This window comes from Vicia villosa, linkage group LG6 (genome assembly GCF_029867415.1).
Source record: "Vicia villosa cultivar HV-30 ecotype Madison, WI linkage group LG6, Vvil1.0, whole genome shotgun sequence".
In the NCBI taxonomy this organism is placed as follows: domain Eukaryota; kingdom Viridiplantae; phylum Streptophyta; class Magnoliopsida; order Fabales; family Fabaceae; genus Vicia; species Vicia villosa.
In genome coordinates, this window is record NC_081185.1 from 118,111,555 (window position 1) to 118,129,927 (window position 18,373).

Here is an 18,373-nt window from a genome sequence, read left to right on the forward strand (position 1 = left end):
AAACTGTATTAGATTAGGTTGGTACTGCTATTTAGGTTGTTTAGATTGAATAAAACTTGTTTTGAACTTTGTTTTTGGGGTCTGCCATGGAAGTTGCAGAAAACTTCCTCGCAGGGGTGTTTCAGAAGTTCATTTCCGAAAACACCTCCATTCCCAGTTTCGGAAATGAACTTCCGAATTGTATCAGAAGTCCAATTTTTTTAGTTCTTTATGTTGTCTCGCATATTAATCGATTTCAATTGTTTTCAGGAACATGTCAGGCAACCAAGTACGCATCAGATAGGGTAGAGAGACCCAGACTGCGTCGGCTAGACGCGAGCGGGCGGCGGCGCAGCTGGCGTCGACACAGGGACGGGGGCAGGGCCGGGGACGACGTGTGCGAGTTCCCGTGGAGATGGACGAGGGTACCTCTACATCTGGATCGAGGAGTCGTCTGTCTCGGGTATCTTCTTCCCGCCAGCGAGAGGAGGAGGAGGAGGAGGTGGCAGTGCCATACCACGAGGCGGAGGAGGTACCGGATGTTGACCCTCCACTCGGGGAGGAGGATGAGCAGGAGGAGGGCTTCCCGGGAGGGCCCAGTGACACTTCCGTGCTGCTTACCTACCGCGATCACGTCGCTCGGCGTATCTGGAAGGGGGAGGTATTTTTTATAATTTGCCCGACTACATTATTTAACCGTTTATAATTTAGACGTTTATTCAATATTTTCTTAACGGTCTATTTAACATACTTTTTTATGTTTTTTTTGTAACAGGAGAGAGAACCGTTGAAAATGGTGAACCACGCCCGGAAGGTTTTCAGTCTATTTAAACCGACTGTCGAGTGGTTTAACGACGCTGTGAGAGGTTCAGGGCTTAGTGGGCTCTGCATGACGGGGTATTCCACCATCAGCCATGGCATGCAGGGGGCCTTTGTGGAGCGGTGGCACAAGGAGACGTCTTCTTTCCACTTGCCGGTTGGGGAGATGACGATCACCTTGCATGATGTGCAGTGTCTTCTCCACCTGCCGATCAGGGGGCGCTGTTGACCCACTCCCGGATCCAGAGGATCGAAGCCAGTGAGTGGATGGCGCTCTATTTGGGTATGGAGCCCGAAGCTGCCGACTACGAGTGCATCACGACATCTGGGCCTCATATCTGGTTCACCACACTGAGTCGCTATTTCGAGCACCACCTGGACGCGGCGGCCGATGCCGAGGATGCGGGTGACGACCTATTTACACATTATCACCGTGGCTCCGCTCTCTGGTGCTGGTACATGCATGTGGTAGGCGCTGCGATCTTTGTGGACAAGAGTGTGAGGTACGTTGACGTGACCTACCTCCGCTACTTCATGGACTTTACCACCGTTCACAAGTGGAACTGGGGGGCAGCTACTCTGGCATACCTATACCAGACGCTGAATGAGGCCTCCAACTGGAGGACGAGGCAGTTGATCGGATCCGGCACACTACTCACGGTACGTTTCATTTTAATTGTTTCGTATTTATTTATGTTTCGTATTTGTGTTTCGTATTTACTTATGTTTCGTATTTATTTATGTTTCGTATTTACTTACGGTACGTTACATTATCGTGTTTGTGTTTCAGAGCTGGATCATCTCTTACTTCTCCCGGATCCACGGCTTTGACATTGATCCTGAGTACGTTGACGCCATGCCCAGGGCCGCCAGATACGTTCTCCAGAGGGGGAACAATGCGGTGGGACCATACCGTGGGTACCTGGACCGCACGATGCACGATGACGTCACTTGGAGGCCATTCAGCGACTACACTCAGGTTATCCTTTTTGACGGCATATCTTTATATTCTGGCTGGTTGGCATGCGGGACCAGCATCATGGTCCGATATCTCCCTGAGTGGTGCATGCGGCAGTTCGGATTTGTGCAGATGATACCCAGGTCACCTTTTGAGGCAGCTCCCGACACAGTGACCAGAGTGCAACTCACTGCCATATTTGAGGATTGGGAGCATCATGTGGTACCGGAGGAGTATCGTCGCATTCGGGTCACCCAGGACTGGCACAGTGTGGAGGGGTACGTCACATGGTTCTACCGGGTGTCACATCCTCTGCTGACACCCGATGCTCCCAACGCTCCTAGGCCAACAGACGAGGAGATCCTGGAGAACCAGCAGGCCGAGGATGACCACGCCATTGATCTCCTACCGATCTGCCAGCGGATATAGATGCTTGGGCGGGACGCGTTGGATCGAGGTGTCGTTCATCAGGGCGGTCCAGAGGCAGTCGCCGTGATGGAGATGATCGTCACTGATGCGGGCCGTGCGGCGGCATACAGTCGGCAGAGGAGGTCCCAGAAAGAGAGGGTTAGGCATACCCAATAGTGGTCGGTTTTTTTTTTGTTTTTGTTTTCGGATTGTATCTTTCGTACACTATTATTATTTGGATTTGGATCGGATCGGCTTGTATATATTACTATTTTTATCATATTAGTATATTAGTATTTTCTGTTTATATATCGCTTATTTTATTTGCCGTCTTCCATAATTAAAAATACGAGGCTGTTTCCAAAAACATAAAAAAAAACACAGTTTCTGCATAATTCGGAAGTTCATTTCCGAACCCCCCAAAATTTGAAAAAGGTGTTTTCGGAAATGCATCTCCGAAAACACCCCCCATTTGGTGTTTTCGGAGATGCACTTCCGAAGTCTGAAAATTTTTTTAAAAAAAAAATACTTCGGAAATGTATTTCCGAAACAAGGGTAAACTGGGATTTTGCTGGGGGTGACCCTCATATGGAAGTGGGTAAAGAAATTTTCTATATTAAACTACCAATTATTGTTGCATAAGTAACCATATTCAAATATTATTTGTCTTTCACACTTGTAATATACTATTCTGAACTCAGTTTAAAATAACAAGCAAATGGAATATTAAGAGGATGCGACTTTTTGTAAAATTCTTTAACACATTTTTCATGTATTTATTATTTATTTTTTTGTTACAATTTTTTCATGTATTTACGTTCAAACAACGACAGTGTATCATTGTTCATACCACAAGTAATTATCATGCTAAGGATTTGTTTAACAAAACATAAATCCTTTATTGTAAGGGGTTTGTATAAATCTTTCTTTAAAGTTTGAATATTTTTATTGTCATGGCCATTAATTAATATCGTCAACATAAAGCAAGAGATTGATAAATCAGTATCAAATTTTTTTTTTTTTTTTTACAAATAATTAAGGATGACAAAACGGGTTTGACATGTCAGCATACTCATTTTGCCCGTAATTATTACGAGGCGGAATCAAGTTTTAGGTCCGTATTTTTTAATATGTCGTCTTGTTTTATTGCGAGGGCTAGTATTAACATGAAAATTTTCTTTTTTTAGATTTAAAATGTACAATTTCTGCGGGCCCGTCCCGACTCATATTTTTATGAAGGACAAGATAAAGTTTTAGGCATTCACCCTCAACAAAGCACGTCACACTCCGTCCTTTTATTACGCACTTTTGCGGGGCAGCCTAAACGAAATGGACTTGTCTGTTTGCTACCCTAACCATAATGATGCTTTTCCAAAAAAATATTAAATTTTTTGGTACCATTGTCACGATTCTTACTTTAGCCTATATAATTTTTTCGTTATTATGCAAACGATCTCTTCTTTCTATTTAACTTTGAAACTCTCAAGTTGATCAATATAGTTAGTTCTCTTCCTCAAAATCACAATGAAGAAACATTGTTTTCACATAATATTTTTTGACCTCTAGTTCATACGAGCTGTTAATCCAAGAAAAACTATAAAAGTTACTTTCACCACATGTAAATTTTTTATGGGAAGACAATACCTTTTTTTTTATTAAACTAGGGGATTTTTTTCCCACCCTTAGAATGTGGCTCACACCTCAGAATTCCCAAATTGTGCTAAGGTGTTTTTAGAGATAAATCTCTGGACGCACCTTATATCACCTCATCCTTCGTAAACCAAGCAGCCAATTCATTTTTGTCAAAAAATGGTCTGGAGATGTATCTGCAAAACTTTTATGGGATGTATTCAGCGATGCATCTCCAAAAACACCATTGAATACATTTTAAGTTATTCAAACATCATTATTTCGGATATGCATCTCCAACAACTTCCTGCATGCATATTGGGGAGAAATATTGTCCTAAGTTTGTATTTTTTTAAAGCTAAAGTCATTTTAATATGATTAACAGTTCCATAATTTGATTCAAACATTAAAAGCACGCACATTGTGGAACAAAGTAATGCATTAATTAAAAAAATCCCATAATATTACTGTAATACGGTGGGAGAACTGACTTTTAAAATGTTGCGGATAGTAAGAGTCGCCACCGACTTTTATTTTATCCAATATATAGAAAGGCTAAAAGAACAGGAAAAGACCTTTTAAAAAGATTTTGAGTTCGGGGGGTAGGTTATACAAAGGGAATGTGTAAGCACTCTTTATATCCATGGTTATCCACGGGCTCTTAATTGCTTAGCTCACTTTTGAATGTTTGAAAGTAAGTGTAGTGTGTGAATTGGAAAAGATTTTGTTTAAGGACTTTAGCTTGTAAATAAGCGTAGCCTTTTTGAAAAGATTCTTTGAAAAGAAGTGAGAAAAGTTTTTGAATTTTGTATTTGAATAGAGCAAGCAATCAGGAGCACCTACCCTAAGTTAGAAAAAATTGTTCTTTTAGCTTTTCAGTTTTAAAAGGGGCTATCCATACCATAGGAGGGTAGGTAGTCCTTTCATTGGATGTTGAAGGGTCGTCGAAAAATATCGTTCGCCATAAAACTGTCCCTACCATATAGAGGGTAGGTAGTCTTTAGGGAAGGATAGAATAGTCATTTAGGCAACAAGCGAGGATACCTTAGCAATGGGACAATCATCTTTATTTCCGAGGCAGCATCGTGGGACAAAATCTTATGATGATTTCAATGAATTAAGGCAGCATCTGCTTTAGGTATCCTCGGAATCGAGGGACTTGGCTATTTTAGAATCGTAATTAAAAGGCAACAGACAGCATAAGAAGGGTTACCCTAAAGGTGTGTGTGTGTGGCACAATCATGTGGTTCAATTCGATTATATTTATCTTGTATAAGTTATTCTACTCCAATTCAAAGGTTGCAATCCCTAATTACTAACCACGTAATAAATAATTGTACGGAAATTAAAATGCGGAAAGTAAAACCTACGCTATTACAGTTTTATGGGTGGGGGATTTTACAATAAACACCTGTGGGGGTTTGCGGAAAATAAAGACAGAAATTAAAGAAACTATAATTAATTCAAAAATATTTAAATAGCTTGAATCGTCGTCGAACCTTTGATCAATCCTGAAAATCAAGAATGAAAAGGAAAAAAAGGGATTAGTGTATGAAAGATCTATTTTTTATAAACTCGATTAATCCTACAAACCCTAATTTAACATAATTGATTAAAACGAACTATGTAAAACAATTAATTTGATTTTTTAAATAACCATTAAAAGTTAATTTTTAAAAAAAGTCGAACGTTTGATTAAATATGATAATTATACGACTTTATTTATTTACATGATTTTTAGAAAAGAAAATAAAAATAATTAATAATAATGTATAATTACTAAAAACAAATGATTTAGAAAAATATAAGAAATATGCAATTAATTATATAAAAAAATTAGAAATCTTAGCTCTGGATCAGGTGTGGCAGTCTTCTGGAGGTCCATGGTGTGCAGCACATCCTTGGGGCGTTGGATAGCATTGATCTGGAGATCTAATGGTAAAGGCGTGAGGGCGCATGATGGATCTACGCGTACTGGGCGCACAGGATCTGTGATCACGTAAATGGTAAAAATAAATTACATAGCCTGAGGATTGAACCCAGGTCCTCAAGGCTGCGAACCACCCTCTCTAGCCAACCACACTGCACTGATTATCTGATATTAATATCACTCCAAATTAATAAATATAAAAACAACAATAAAATATGGAATTCAACAAATAAAGTCAAAGTGGACCCCATGTCGTTGGAACAAGCCAATCGCGGAGAGAGAGAGAGAGAGAGAGAAAGGCTGGGACTGTTGACTGGCCAATAGGAGAGCAGCACGCATGGAGAGAGGTTATGAAGGTGTTGACGGACCAATCCTGGAGCCGCATGCGTGGTCCAAGGTCCTCCTCTACTGTTCATCATCTTCTTAGCATTACCTGCGGATTTTGTTGTGGCTTTTGCCGCGAATACACCTACAGAATTTTCTTTGTTTTTCTGCAACATGGAAACTCAACAGTAACACATTAGGAATGAGAAACAAATGCCCAGATTACCTAAACCAGCCGTCCTGAGTTCAATGGTGGCATCGGTTTGGCCTGAAACGCACTGTAGCTATGAAAACGAAGGTGAGCTTCGTTTATGCCCTAACACTGGTGGAACGTAGTATCTGCATCAAAGTTTCACGCCAATGGTTCTAATTGATTCTAAACATCATCATCAACTCAAATATGTGGTTAGCTTGTATCAAAATACAATAAAACATGTATTTATGAAAAATCAAAATATGCATGAAGATGGTGAATTGAACGTGAGCGTTTTAAAGGTTATAGCCACTATGCATTGATCCAAACCTACTATATATCACCTCAGGAAAAGAATAGGATGCTTGTTTGGCTTTAAGACTCCGTGCAATGATGAATACGAAAATTCACTATTCTTTGTTATTCTTGAAGCTTTGAAACCCTTGTCCTCTCTTTCAAATTTCGCCCCCTTAAGATTGACGAGTGTTCTTCTTATATAGAGGAATGGAATTAGGTCAAAATATTTTGAGAGAATCACATAAAATCATGTGTTTTTAAGGTGAGAAATTTGATTGAAAATTTACTATTTTTGTATCAATTTTAATCCAATCTTTTCCAATCCTCTTGTCACGAAATTTGCATCATATTTGGCCCTCTTGATTGCTTAGAATTGATTAAAAATCAAATCTTTCATTAAAACTAATTTTCCCATATTTTATAATGATTTATTTGCATTTAAATGAATTAAAATTCAAATAAACAAAATAAATATTATAAAAATAAAGTAATTAGTTTAAGGATGTTCATAAATCCTATGGACATGTTTGGGACCCATGTTTTAGGCCCATTAGTCCAAAAATACAAAATTATGCAATTAGGGTTTTGTATTTTTCTTGAAAATTGACCAACTTCTGAGCCTCGTATCTCCTTCAATTTTTATCATATGACCATGTTATAAGACTTTTTGGAAAGCCCAAGATGTCCTTTACAATCTACTTTGGTAACTTTTTTCCATTTGAGGATTTTATCTTGAAGATATGACTTCTGACAAAAAACAGCTTTTTGCGAGCTTCTAGAAGGACCTGTAATGTATTAGCTCATATCTCTTATGTGGAAGCATTTCTTGACCTTGAGCCCAACATAAAAGTTGTAGAGAATGAAATTTCCTTAAGAATAGGCTTTGGTTGGGGAATTTCTGATAAAGTATGAAAGAGATATGATCACTCAAAGTTGGGTTGACTTTCTCCTATAAACCCTAATTTAGTGACTTGGACATTTGTGGATTTCTGATCTTTCCTTGATCAACCCTTGATCAAATGATGAATGTGACTTCAAAATATTGATGTTGACCAAAAATCAAGTGTTTTGACAGTAATTTGACCATAGTTGACTTTTAGGTCTAATTGGTCGACTGTTGACCATTTGAGCAGTTGACTGAGCAATCTTATGAATCAGAGCTTGAAACTTGGCATGAGGACCCTTTGAAGCATATGAGGGGCCATGGGATCCATTTGAGGTCTTAGAACTTCCCAAAATACAAAAAAATGTATAACCTATTGCGTATGCCTAATCCTAACCCACTGCATACTCCTTTGCCAACGGTAACCCAAGGCATTAAGTGAATCAGTAAGAATGACACGTGCTAGGGAAACCACATCATCGTCATCTTTCTTAAACCGTCCAGACTCTATGCTTTCATATGTAAGCCACATAATATTTTGACAGATTTGAAACACCTCAATGGCATAGTCATCCCTGGGTAACTCATTCTCTAAGACCTCTTCATGAGCATGCATAGGTGGACGTCTAGGAGCGTCTGATGTCATGAAAAGGTGTGATACACTATAGAAGTAAGTCATGTAACTTTCCACATAAGACCACTGACTTGTAGATGACATCCTCCAATACTCATCTAGTATGAGATGACTCTCGTAATCCGCCACTATGTCATCAAGATATCTGCAGATAATGTAGTTAGGAGAAGACTCGAAGGGGATCTCAGAATGATATGCACATATCCAAACTGTTGCATGCATTGTTGTCGCAGATACATGCACATCATATTCCTCCAACATGCAATTCATCTAGAGTAAAATAAAATGGGATCGAAGGCAATAATGTCTCAATGAGCGGTGTATGGTGTCCAGTCGATGCCATCATGTGTAGTCCGGTAAATATACACACGAAACGACCACACAACATCATTCTCTCTGCGCGGGAAATACATGTAAGCATTTGACCAATCCTCAGTATACCCTACCACACTATCAAACCCGTGTATACGGTGAAATTGGGAAAGGATTCATCCCTGAAAATAAATAAGAAAAAAAGTATTAGTAACAAGTGTAAAAAAGTGCTTTTAAGATTCTTAGTAGCTATGGAAATTATTGCCAGCAGAGTACAGTAGACTGTCATATACCACACCGATTTTGGTTTCACTTTTGTCCATAAACATGGACGTGCCAACCAAGAATAGGCGGCAACACCTCAAAACACACTCTCGGTGGTAGGTAACCTGTATATCATCATTGTCGGCATCATGGGCCAACTCCAAGTTGTCTTCATATAGCTTCTTCAAGTATGAAAATTTGGCACGAGAATCTCTGGTGCTCTCACACTGCATCAGGGCATCAACTGGGTGAGCTCCCAAATAAATGACCTTTATCTCATGAGCTTCATCATGTTTGATCCTAGAATGATCAAGTAACTTCTCCCTGATGGGAAGGTGTAGAAGGCAAGCAATGTAATCTTGTGTAATTGTTATCTCGCCAATGGGGAAATGTAAAGATGACATTTCTTTATGTCATCTCTCAGCAAAAGCCCCCTAAATGCCATGGCTAATGGTGTTATACCCGGAGCCACACATGCCGACAAGATCAGAGTATCAAATGAAATTATGAAACCAATCATCCGTATGTTGATAAAGCTTAAAAATATTTATGCTGTGGTTAACAGATTTCAAACATTCACGCTCCTGTTAAAATAAAAATATCAATTGCTAGGAATTTGCATAAAACATATAAATAACAATCGTTAACAAATATACCTCTCCTGCTCAGACATGCCCAACAACATGATCTCTAAAGTATATTAGTAAGGAGGTGTCAGATGGTACTCTTGGATAACCTTATGCAAGGATTCCATCATGTACAGTAGGAGCTTATTCTGCATAAGCCTCGGGAGCTTCAGGTGCATCGCGATCTTCATGAGTAAGGGAGACGTGCCCCTGGAATGAGGATCCTTGAGATAGCCGGCTCCTAGAATGAGTCAATGCTTCCCCGTCATGAGGCCTAGGGATGGTTCCTTTCTTAGCCATAGCCTGGTCATTCTAACTTATATCCCCCTCACACTTAGCTGATGCATGCTGAGTTTCATGTCTGAATCTCAATCTGTCAGGGTTGTTTGCATTCATTTTTCTTACAAAAAATGAGAAAATGACATCAGACTGCATCCAAGATGAGTTGAAGGAATGGGACTGGACTGAAAATGTCAAGAAGGATTCAGTGAGGATCCTATATGATATACCTACTAGTGAAGCCAACAAAGAAGTTTAACAAGAATAAGTCAAAGGTCAAGCAGGCACAAGCACACCTTAAAGAACAAGAAACATGTCTGCAAGGTTGCAATAATGTGTAATTACATCGGATGATGTGGTTGATGATGAAGGTGAGTTTGTACACTATGATTTCTATGCATATACTGAGCCAGTCAATGTAATTGAGGCATTGAAAGACTCAAGGTTGATACAAGCGATGAATGAAGAACTGAAGTCGATAGAAGTTAATAACACCTGGTCACTAGTCGAATTCCCACAAGACAAGAAGGATATTGATGTGAAATGGGTATACAAGGGGAGATGTAACCAGACACAAAGTAAGACTTCTAGCTAAAGGATTTCTTCAGAAAGAAGGAATCGACTTCGATGAGGTTTTTGCACCAGTTGCTAGGATGAAAACAATCAGGTTGGTTGTTTGTCTAGCAAATATGAACAACTGATATATGTGTCAAATGGATGTGAAATATGCATTTCTGAATGGCCCCTTAAATGAAGAAGTTTATATCTCACAACCAATTGGGTTTGTAAAGCAAGGCCAAGAAAGCAAGGTTTACAGGCTGCATAAAGCCCTGTATGGACTTAAACAAGCTCCAAGAGATTGGAATAAGAAGATATATAGTTTCCTAAGGGAGAAGGAATTTATGAAGTACACAACTAAGCATGGAGTATATGTCAAAAGAAGAAGGAGTGAACTATTTATACTATGTCTCTTTGTCGATAATAGGTAGCTGCAAGAAAGAGATCGAAAACTTCAAAGGTGGTCTTAGCAAGGAGATCAAAATGTATGACCTAAGCAATATTTCATACTTCCTTGGTATATAATTCTACAAAAGTAGTATAGGCCTAATGATGCATCAAAGAGGACATGCAAGTGAAATACTTAAAAACATTGAGATGAAAGTCTGCAATGCAACTTCGACACCTGATGAACTAAGACTGTAACTATTCCATCTTCGACACCTAAATATATATTTTAAAACGATAGTCCAAAACCGGAAAATAAAATAGGAGAATTAAATTACAATGAAAACATTTTTATTTTTAAACCGGTACAAGTAACTATTCACACTTGAATGCAGCATAATTTTGAATATTTTCAATGAAGAACAACACAATAATATAAGGAAATTCACATATTTCCTTAAATTATTCATATAAGCTTAGCATATTTAAGAACAAATTCGATGTGAATATCAAACATCCCTTCATAACTTTTAAAGGCATCTAATTTAAAAATCCAAACCCACCTAGAGTTTCTTTTGGCATCCTTACACTGAATTAACAATTGGTTGATCAAAATTTTAAACTTTTGTTATAAGAGTGTCGGCAAAAAAAACCATTAATAAGTAATGTTGTTTTTGTGGGCAATATTTAAATTAAATAGTGTTTAAATTATTAATGCGCCAACCTTAAATTTGTCCGCTTATGAAATAAAAGAATCATAAATTTCTGCATCAATGAGTTGTCACTCCTTAGTTACGTTCCATAAATCACTTGATCCCTTCTCGTAACATTGACATTTTGAAATGGAGAACAAAGTACATTGTTTAGTTTTATCATTTCCAACTCAAGGTCACATTAACCCCATGCTACAATTCTCCAAACTGTTACAACAAGAAGGAATAAAAGTAACCCTATCCACAACCCTTTTCTATGGCAAAAACCTACACAAACTACCACCTTCAATTACACTCGAAACCATTTCCGATGGCTTCGACTCCGGTGGATTCAGCGAAGCAAAGAGTTTTAGGGCATATTTGGATCATTTTTGGCAAGTAGGACCACAAAATCTTGAGAAACTTATTGAGAGGCTTGGTGAAACAAACAACCCTATTGATTGTGTTATTTATGATGCATTCTACCCTTGGGTTCTTGATGTTGCTAAGAGACTTGGAATTGTTGGAGTTCCTTTTCTAACTCAAAATGTTGGTGTTAATAGTATATACTATCATGTTCTCATAGGAAAATTACAGATTCCTCTTGATGTAGAAGAGGTTTCTCTTCCAGAGTTACCTCTACTACATCGAAGGGACATGCCTTCTTTTTTATTAAACTATGAAAAAGATCAAAGTTTTCTAGACCTAACGGTGAATCAGTTTTCTAATCTTGATCAAGCTGATTGGATCCTTTGCAATTCTTTCTACGAGCTAGACCAAGAGGTAAATAACCTTGATTTTCTTCTTCTTCTTATATCAGAATAAGCATTTTATTAAGAATATGATTTCAATACATCCACCATAAAATAATTTTTGTCCAATCAAATTAATCTAACCAATTATATATTTAATTGGTATTGATGTTCTCTCTCTTACAATTTAGTAGTTTGATTGTGGAGATATTTTATATGGAGTTTTAAATTTAAATTTGGATGATGGTATTTTTTTTTCTTTATATATTTATTTGAGAATGTATGGACTTTTAGACTAATAATACAAGAAAATTATAATAATAATAATAATAATAATAATAATAATAATAATAATAATAATAATTATTATTATTATTATTATTATTATCATTATTATTAGTAGTAATATACAATTAAATTGTGAAATATATATCTAAAACTATTTTATAGTATAGACAAATTATATTTTCTTATTCCTTCCATCTTAAAAAAAATATTTTATTTGCATTTCTTTCTCTGTCTCTTTACAATATTAACATGATATTTATTATTGTTTTTTTCATTATATTATTTTTATTTATTAATTTTGACTGTATTCAACTATTATTTTATTTATAATTAATAAGGTTATTTAAATAAATGTTATTAATTTTATTATTAAAATCAATACATCTAATCATTTGTCTAAAAACATAATTTATTTAAAAACTGCACAAAGTTCAAAAAGACTATTTTCTATTTTTTTAATAGAAATAACACTTAGTAAATGAGTCAGGTTGAATTGTTCTCTGTAGGTGATTGATTGGACTATGAAGATTTGGCCCAATTTTAGAACAATAGGACCATCCATTCCATCCATGTTCTTAGACAAACGAATTAAATATGATGAAGAGTATGGTGCAACACAATTCAAAAGTGAAGAGTGCATGGAATGGCTTAGCAATAAGCCAAAAGGGTCAGTTGTTTATGTTTCTTTTGGTACTTTAGCATCACTCAATGAGGAGCAGTTAGAAGAAGTAGCTTCTGGTTTAAAAGATTGTGAAAGTTATTTCTTATGGGTAGTTAGACCCTCAGAAGATACCAAACTTCCCAAAGATTTTGAAAAAAAGTCACAAAAAGGCTTAGTAGTAGCATGGTGCTCTCAACTAAAAGTTCTAGCACATGAATCTATAGGATGTTTTGTAACACATTGTGGTTGGAATTCTACTTTGGAAGCTATAAGCTTAGGTGTTCCAATTGTTGCAATGCCACAATGGTCAGATCAAGCTACCAATGCTAAGTTTATTGTTGATGTTTGGAAAATTGGAATTAGGGTTCCATGTGATGAGAAACAAGTTGTGAGAAGAAATGGAATGAAGGATTGTATATTGGAAATTATGAATGGTGAGAAAGGGAAAATTATTAAGAGTAATGTCATGGAATTAAAAGCTTTAGCAACAGGTACTGTTGGTGTTGGGGGAAGTTCTCATAAAAATATTACTGAATTTGTTAATAGCTTGTTTCATTTTACAAGCATTACAAAAAGCAACCAGTCATCTGATTTTATTTTACAATAGTGATATTTATGTAAGTTATATCTTTTTAAATAAAGCTTTTTTTATCAACTAAATATCTCAGCGCGTAACTCTAAAGATTAAGTTATATAGTTGAAGAGAATCACAGTATTTCCAGAGTGAGTTCAAAATCAAAATGTTTAGTTAAATTGAAAGAGACCTTACCATTTCAACTAAGTGCTTTTATTATTATCATTGTTAATTAGATTTAGATGGACGCTATTATTTAATTAGGTTTTTTAAGAAATTAATTAATTAAAATTTTTAAAAAATTTGGCCTAAAGACCATTTAGTTTTAGCATAAGACCAATATCCAAGGTTGCAATATGATATGTATAAAAAAGCTATATAAACACTAAGCATATTTTCCAACGGAGTCAACTATTCAGATCTATTGACGTTACAAGAAAGTTGTAAGCATCACTACAGTCAACACAAACAAATGAAACCTAGATGGTAGTGTTAGTTTGTGATGTAGAAGAGTTCCAAATTGTATCTCTCTGTCACTCAAAACTTGTATGAAAAAGTTTTGAAGTCAGGCAGACAGATAGGTAAGAAATATTACTTTCAAAAAAATAAAGGGCAGGAACACACATTATTTAGGCTTACAAGTTGATGCTGACAAAGATTAAAAAACAATATCTTAGTTATCATGTTCAGTTCAAAACAAATTGTAGCATCCTCTGCACAAAAGAAGATGCAGAGCTAAGTTCATAGCACATGCCCGTGAAATTCTTACATAACTAAAAAAAAACTTAGCCTAGCCAACTTAGTGAATAATCAAGAAGTATACTCTCAGGCTTAAGATCATCATGGATAATAGCTTCCGATTTAATACCGGATAAGGATAAGTGGATCTGGAAGCATTCTAGTGTTGGGACTATTTATGTGGCTTCCAGCTCTCTCGTTCAAAGGGAGAAATTGACTTCTTGTTGGAATTATTTCAAATTTATGGAGAATTCCGAATCAATCTTGATGAACACGATTCAATCAGCCGATTAAATTCTCTCTGGTTCTTCACTCTTCACTCGAGTGAATCAACCATCCAACCTTGGTTGCACGATGATTCTCGATGCACGATGATAATGGAAGAAGAAAAGAAAATATGAATTAGGAAGAAAGAGGAATTAGAGTTTAACGAAAAATAGGGGTAGAACAGCTTCTCCCTGCTTCTCAACTGAGAACTTTATTGAATTATGCAATAGCAAATTTTTGTGTTGTTTACAATAATATGGGTTACTCCATAATTATAGATTTTGAGTTTGCTTTCTCCCTAAGAAAACTCCAAAACAAAGCCCAAAATACCTAATTCTACTAACACTACTAAATTAGGTCTAAGTCAAAATTCCTGTCGAGATACACTACTTCGACATTTCAACAACTATATGTTGGAGCGGTAAAGCGGCAAGCAACAAAAGTTTTGAAAGTATTTATCCGGGAAATTATCATCTCCACAGGGACTAGTACATTGAACTGCCGTTCAATAGTTTCCATAGTTATGAGTTTGGTTTTGAATGAATTTAAATATAAAAACGGAAAAGTAAATATCAACACAAAAGAATTCATTCTTCAAAAAGAAAAGACTTATCAAGCATGGTATATAATCTACTTCTCACAAACTTAAACTTATCGACCAATTACACTCAACCTACAATACTAGTCAATGTCATCCGACATCGCTCACACCCTAAGTCATTTCTAACCCAAAGTAGAGAGAACTACTATATCATCTCGGCGACGATCTCTCAGCACACCTCAATAACACAGCATACATTCATATCAATCGTATCGACGATCTCTCAACCGACACGACTAACACGAAAGCATTAAGCTTCGACACCCATAAAGATTGTTAGCTCTAAATCTATCTCTAAAATCCAGAAACTAACAGATAATCATCATAGATAAGAATTCAAGAAGTCTATATCTAAAATAACCCAAATCCCGAGCAAAAATCTAAGACAACAATCAACAAAGATTTTTAAAGCAAGCTTTATATAACGCCATGGGCGACAAATATACATGAGTTCAAAGTAAATATATATACAAAACCCAACAAAGAGAAATACATAAAGAGAAATAGAGATAAAACCACAAATCTTGCGGTTTGTCAGCGCCGGTTGATGAGCAGCAATCCACCTCCGAATCACCGAATGCAAGACCCACAGTTGTTATCTAAGCTAATCCTAAAGAAAAATGGGTGAAATTGGCATGGTAGCACAAAAATTCCCAAAACTAACCACACAAAACCTAAAATGAACTAAAATGAAATATATACAAATTTGGTCCCGACGTGTTCGCCCGGCAAGCCAATTGCTCCACCCGGCGAATAACTTTATTCTGGCCACACAGCCTGCGCCACGTCAACAAGTGGGCAAAAATATCTTCTTTCGCCCAGGGAACGAATTGCTTCGTCTGGCGACTCCTTATTCTTCCGCCCGACGACCAAGAGGTGGGCCAAGGCAGAAGTAAGACATTTATTTTCCACGCTCGCCCGGCGAGCCAATTTCTCCGCCGGGCAACTCACACCAGAAGCAATTTCTTATTTTTTCAACCGCTTCTTCTTTTATTGATCCAAAATTGTATCCTTGAAGCCTTATTACTCAATTCTCCATACATGCTCAAATACCTACAAAATGAATGAAAAACTATTAGTCGATACAAAAATGAATCATAAACTCGATTAAACACAAAGTATACGTATTTATGTACTATACACTAAAACTCGTCTAAATTGAGGAAAAAGAGAAGATAAGTGCCTCAAAACTATACACAAAAATAACTACAATTTGGCACTTATCGCTATACAACTCTGACAGACACTATGCTATTTTGACACAATCTTGTTTCTATCGAGAAACATGCTTCGACACAAGGAATTACATTCTCAACACACCATTGCTCTTAGTCTCTTGAACACTTCAACTTGCATACCCTTTGTCATGATGTCTACAATCTGATTCTCAGTTCTGTAGTGTTCCGAGTTCAGCTTCTATTTTGGTACCTGCTCTAGAAGATAATGGAACCTCATTTCGGTGTGCTTGCTTCATCTATGTGTTATTAGATTCTTCGCCAAATTTATAGCTGACATGTTGTCGATCTTCATGGTAATTGCTCCATGATCCTTTGCTGTAGTTTCTTTGACCAGATTCGCCATCCATATTGTTTTACATGCACAAAGAGAAGCAACTATGTACTCTATTTCACACAACAATAATACTACTATTGTTTCTTTTCTTGAACTCCAAACTAGGATTTAGGCTAACTATCTTAACTGAAGAGTTCTGGCGTGACTGGAAGCAATAGGGAACACACACCCACTAAATGAATTTATGTAAATAACAAGAATGAGTGGTGCCAAATTTTGAATATAGCCCCATTTGGAGAATTTTGATATGAATAAGAAATGAGTTTTTAAATTAAAGGATAGAAAGAACTAAAAATTTTCTTTTCTAATATCATCTTCCACATCACCTAAGGACATGTAACGATTCACGTTTGGGGGTTCGATAACTCACAATTTGTTAGTTACTATAAATCCTAATGTTTGGATTTATCTTTTTATTTTAATTATTAAGAAGCTTAATTGATTTCATTTTGTTGTTTTAGAATAGTTTATAAAGAGCACAATAGGTGCTCTCTTAAGTTAGTTTTTATGTGTTTCTTGCTTGTGTAGAGTTAACTTTTGACGAGGTCTGGAATGACAGTCTGAAATAGCATTTATCCAAACTAAGGACAAAAATTTTCTTTTCTACTATCATCTTCCGCATCACCTAAGGACATGTAACGATTCACGTTTGGGGATTTGATAACTCACAATTTGTTAGTTACTATAAATCCTAATGTTTGGATTTATCTTTTTATTTTAATTATTAAGCAGCTTAATTGATTTCATTTTGTTGTTTTAGAACAATTTATAAAGAGCACAATAGGTGCTCTCTTAAGTTAGTTTTTATGTGTTTGTTGCTTTTGTAGAGTTAACTTTTGATGAGGCCTGGAACGACAGTCTGAAATAGCATTTATCCAAACTAAATGTGGAAAGATGGATGCAATTGAAATCATAGAGAAGTATCATTCACATTCCTAGGGCACACGTGTCAACAATTTGCAGAATGAAGGATATTTTAATTGATTATGAAAGAGATAAGAGAAAGGCGCTATAAGATAAGACTATGCACCATATAGTACACCCACTACACCTCCATGCTCATCTGCATGCTGCAAAAGACAATGCTTCTTAATTGTCTGTGCCACCAGCCTGCTACATTACACCTTGTCCCCCCACATGCTGATTATACCTGATTCCGCATTGGTACGAAATGAAAAAATTGGAGGGAGTTATATTTTTTTCTCTGGGCCAGAATACACAAATATCCACATGCCCATGATCCAAGACAACACATAAACCCTAGTTAGAAGTGTCTATAAAAGGAGCTCTTGAAGGAAATGAAAGGATTTAAGCATTTTTAGAAATAAAAAGACTTAGAAAAAACCAATGAAGTAAGTAAGCTGAATAGAGTGGAGATTATTCTTCTCATCATCTCAAGTGTATGCTACCAGAATCTGACGTGATATAATCCGTGTCTTGGGGGCAAACCATTGCAATAAGAACTAGTATTGATGTATGTACTAAGCTCACCATGAGCTAAAACCTTTTATGTTGAACAATGTTAAGTTAGTATAAAGTAGTATTTTATGTTAAATGATGTGTTGTTAGTAGTTTTTTTTCATGCATTAGACTGTTATAAATCTGTTTCTTTGAGTGATCAACTTAGGAAAAGATATAAGCTTGTTGTTGTGAGAGATCAAGCAACAGGTGGATTTCATGATAAAAGTTATTGAAAATAGTAGGATAAAGATAGTCATTATATTAGATACTTTAGAGATAAAGAGCTA

The 18,373-nt window shown here is 36.5% G+C and overlaps 1 protein-coding gene across 1 annotated transcript; it reads left to right on the plus strand.

Moving 5' to 3' along the window:
• Positions 1–11,291: 11,291 nt before the first annotated feature.
• LOC131612193 (mogroside IE synthase-like) lies at positions 11,292–13,635 on the plus strand. Its single transcript, XM_058884001.1, has 2 exons — positions 11,292–11,955; positions 12,719–13,635. The coding sequence occupies exons 1-2, from the start codon at positions 11,323–11,325 to the stop codon at positions 13,478–13,480; spliced, it is 1,395 nt and encodes a 464-aa protein (XP_058739984.1). The 5' UTR covers positions 11,292–11,322; the 3' UTR covers positions 13,481–13,635.
• The last annotated feature ends 4,738 nt before the right edge of the window (positions 13,636–18,373 follow it).

Excerpts from the sequence above, each read along its gene's own strand:
- LOC131612193 (XM_058884001.1), top strand. The coding sequence starts at position 11,323 with ATGGAGAACAAAGTACATTGTTTAGTTTTATCATTTCCAACTCAAGGT. Across the intron at positions 11,956-12,718 it reads TCTACGAGCTAGACCAAGAG|GTGATTGATTGGACTATGAA; the intron begins GTAAATAACCTT and ends TGTTCTCTGTAG.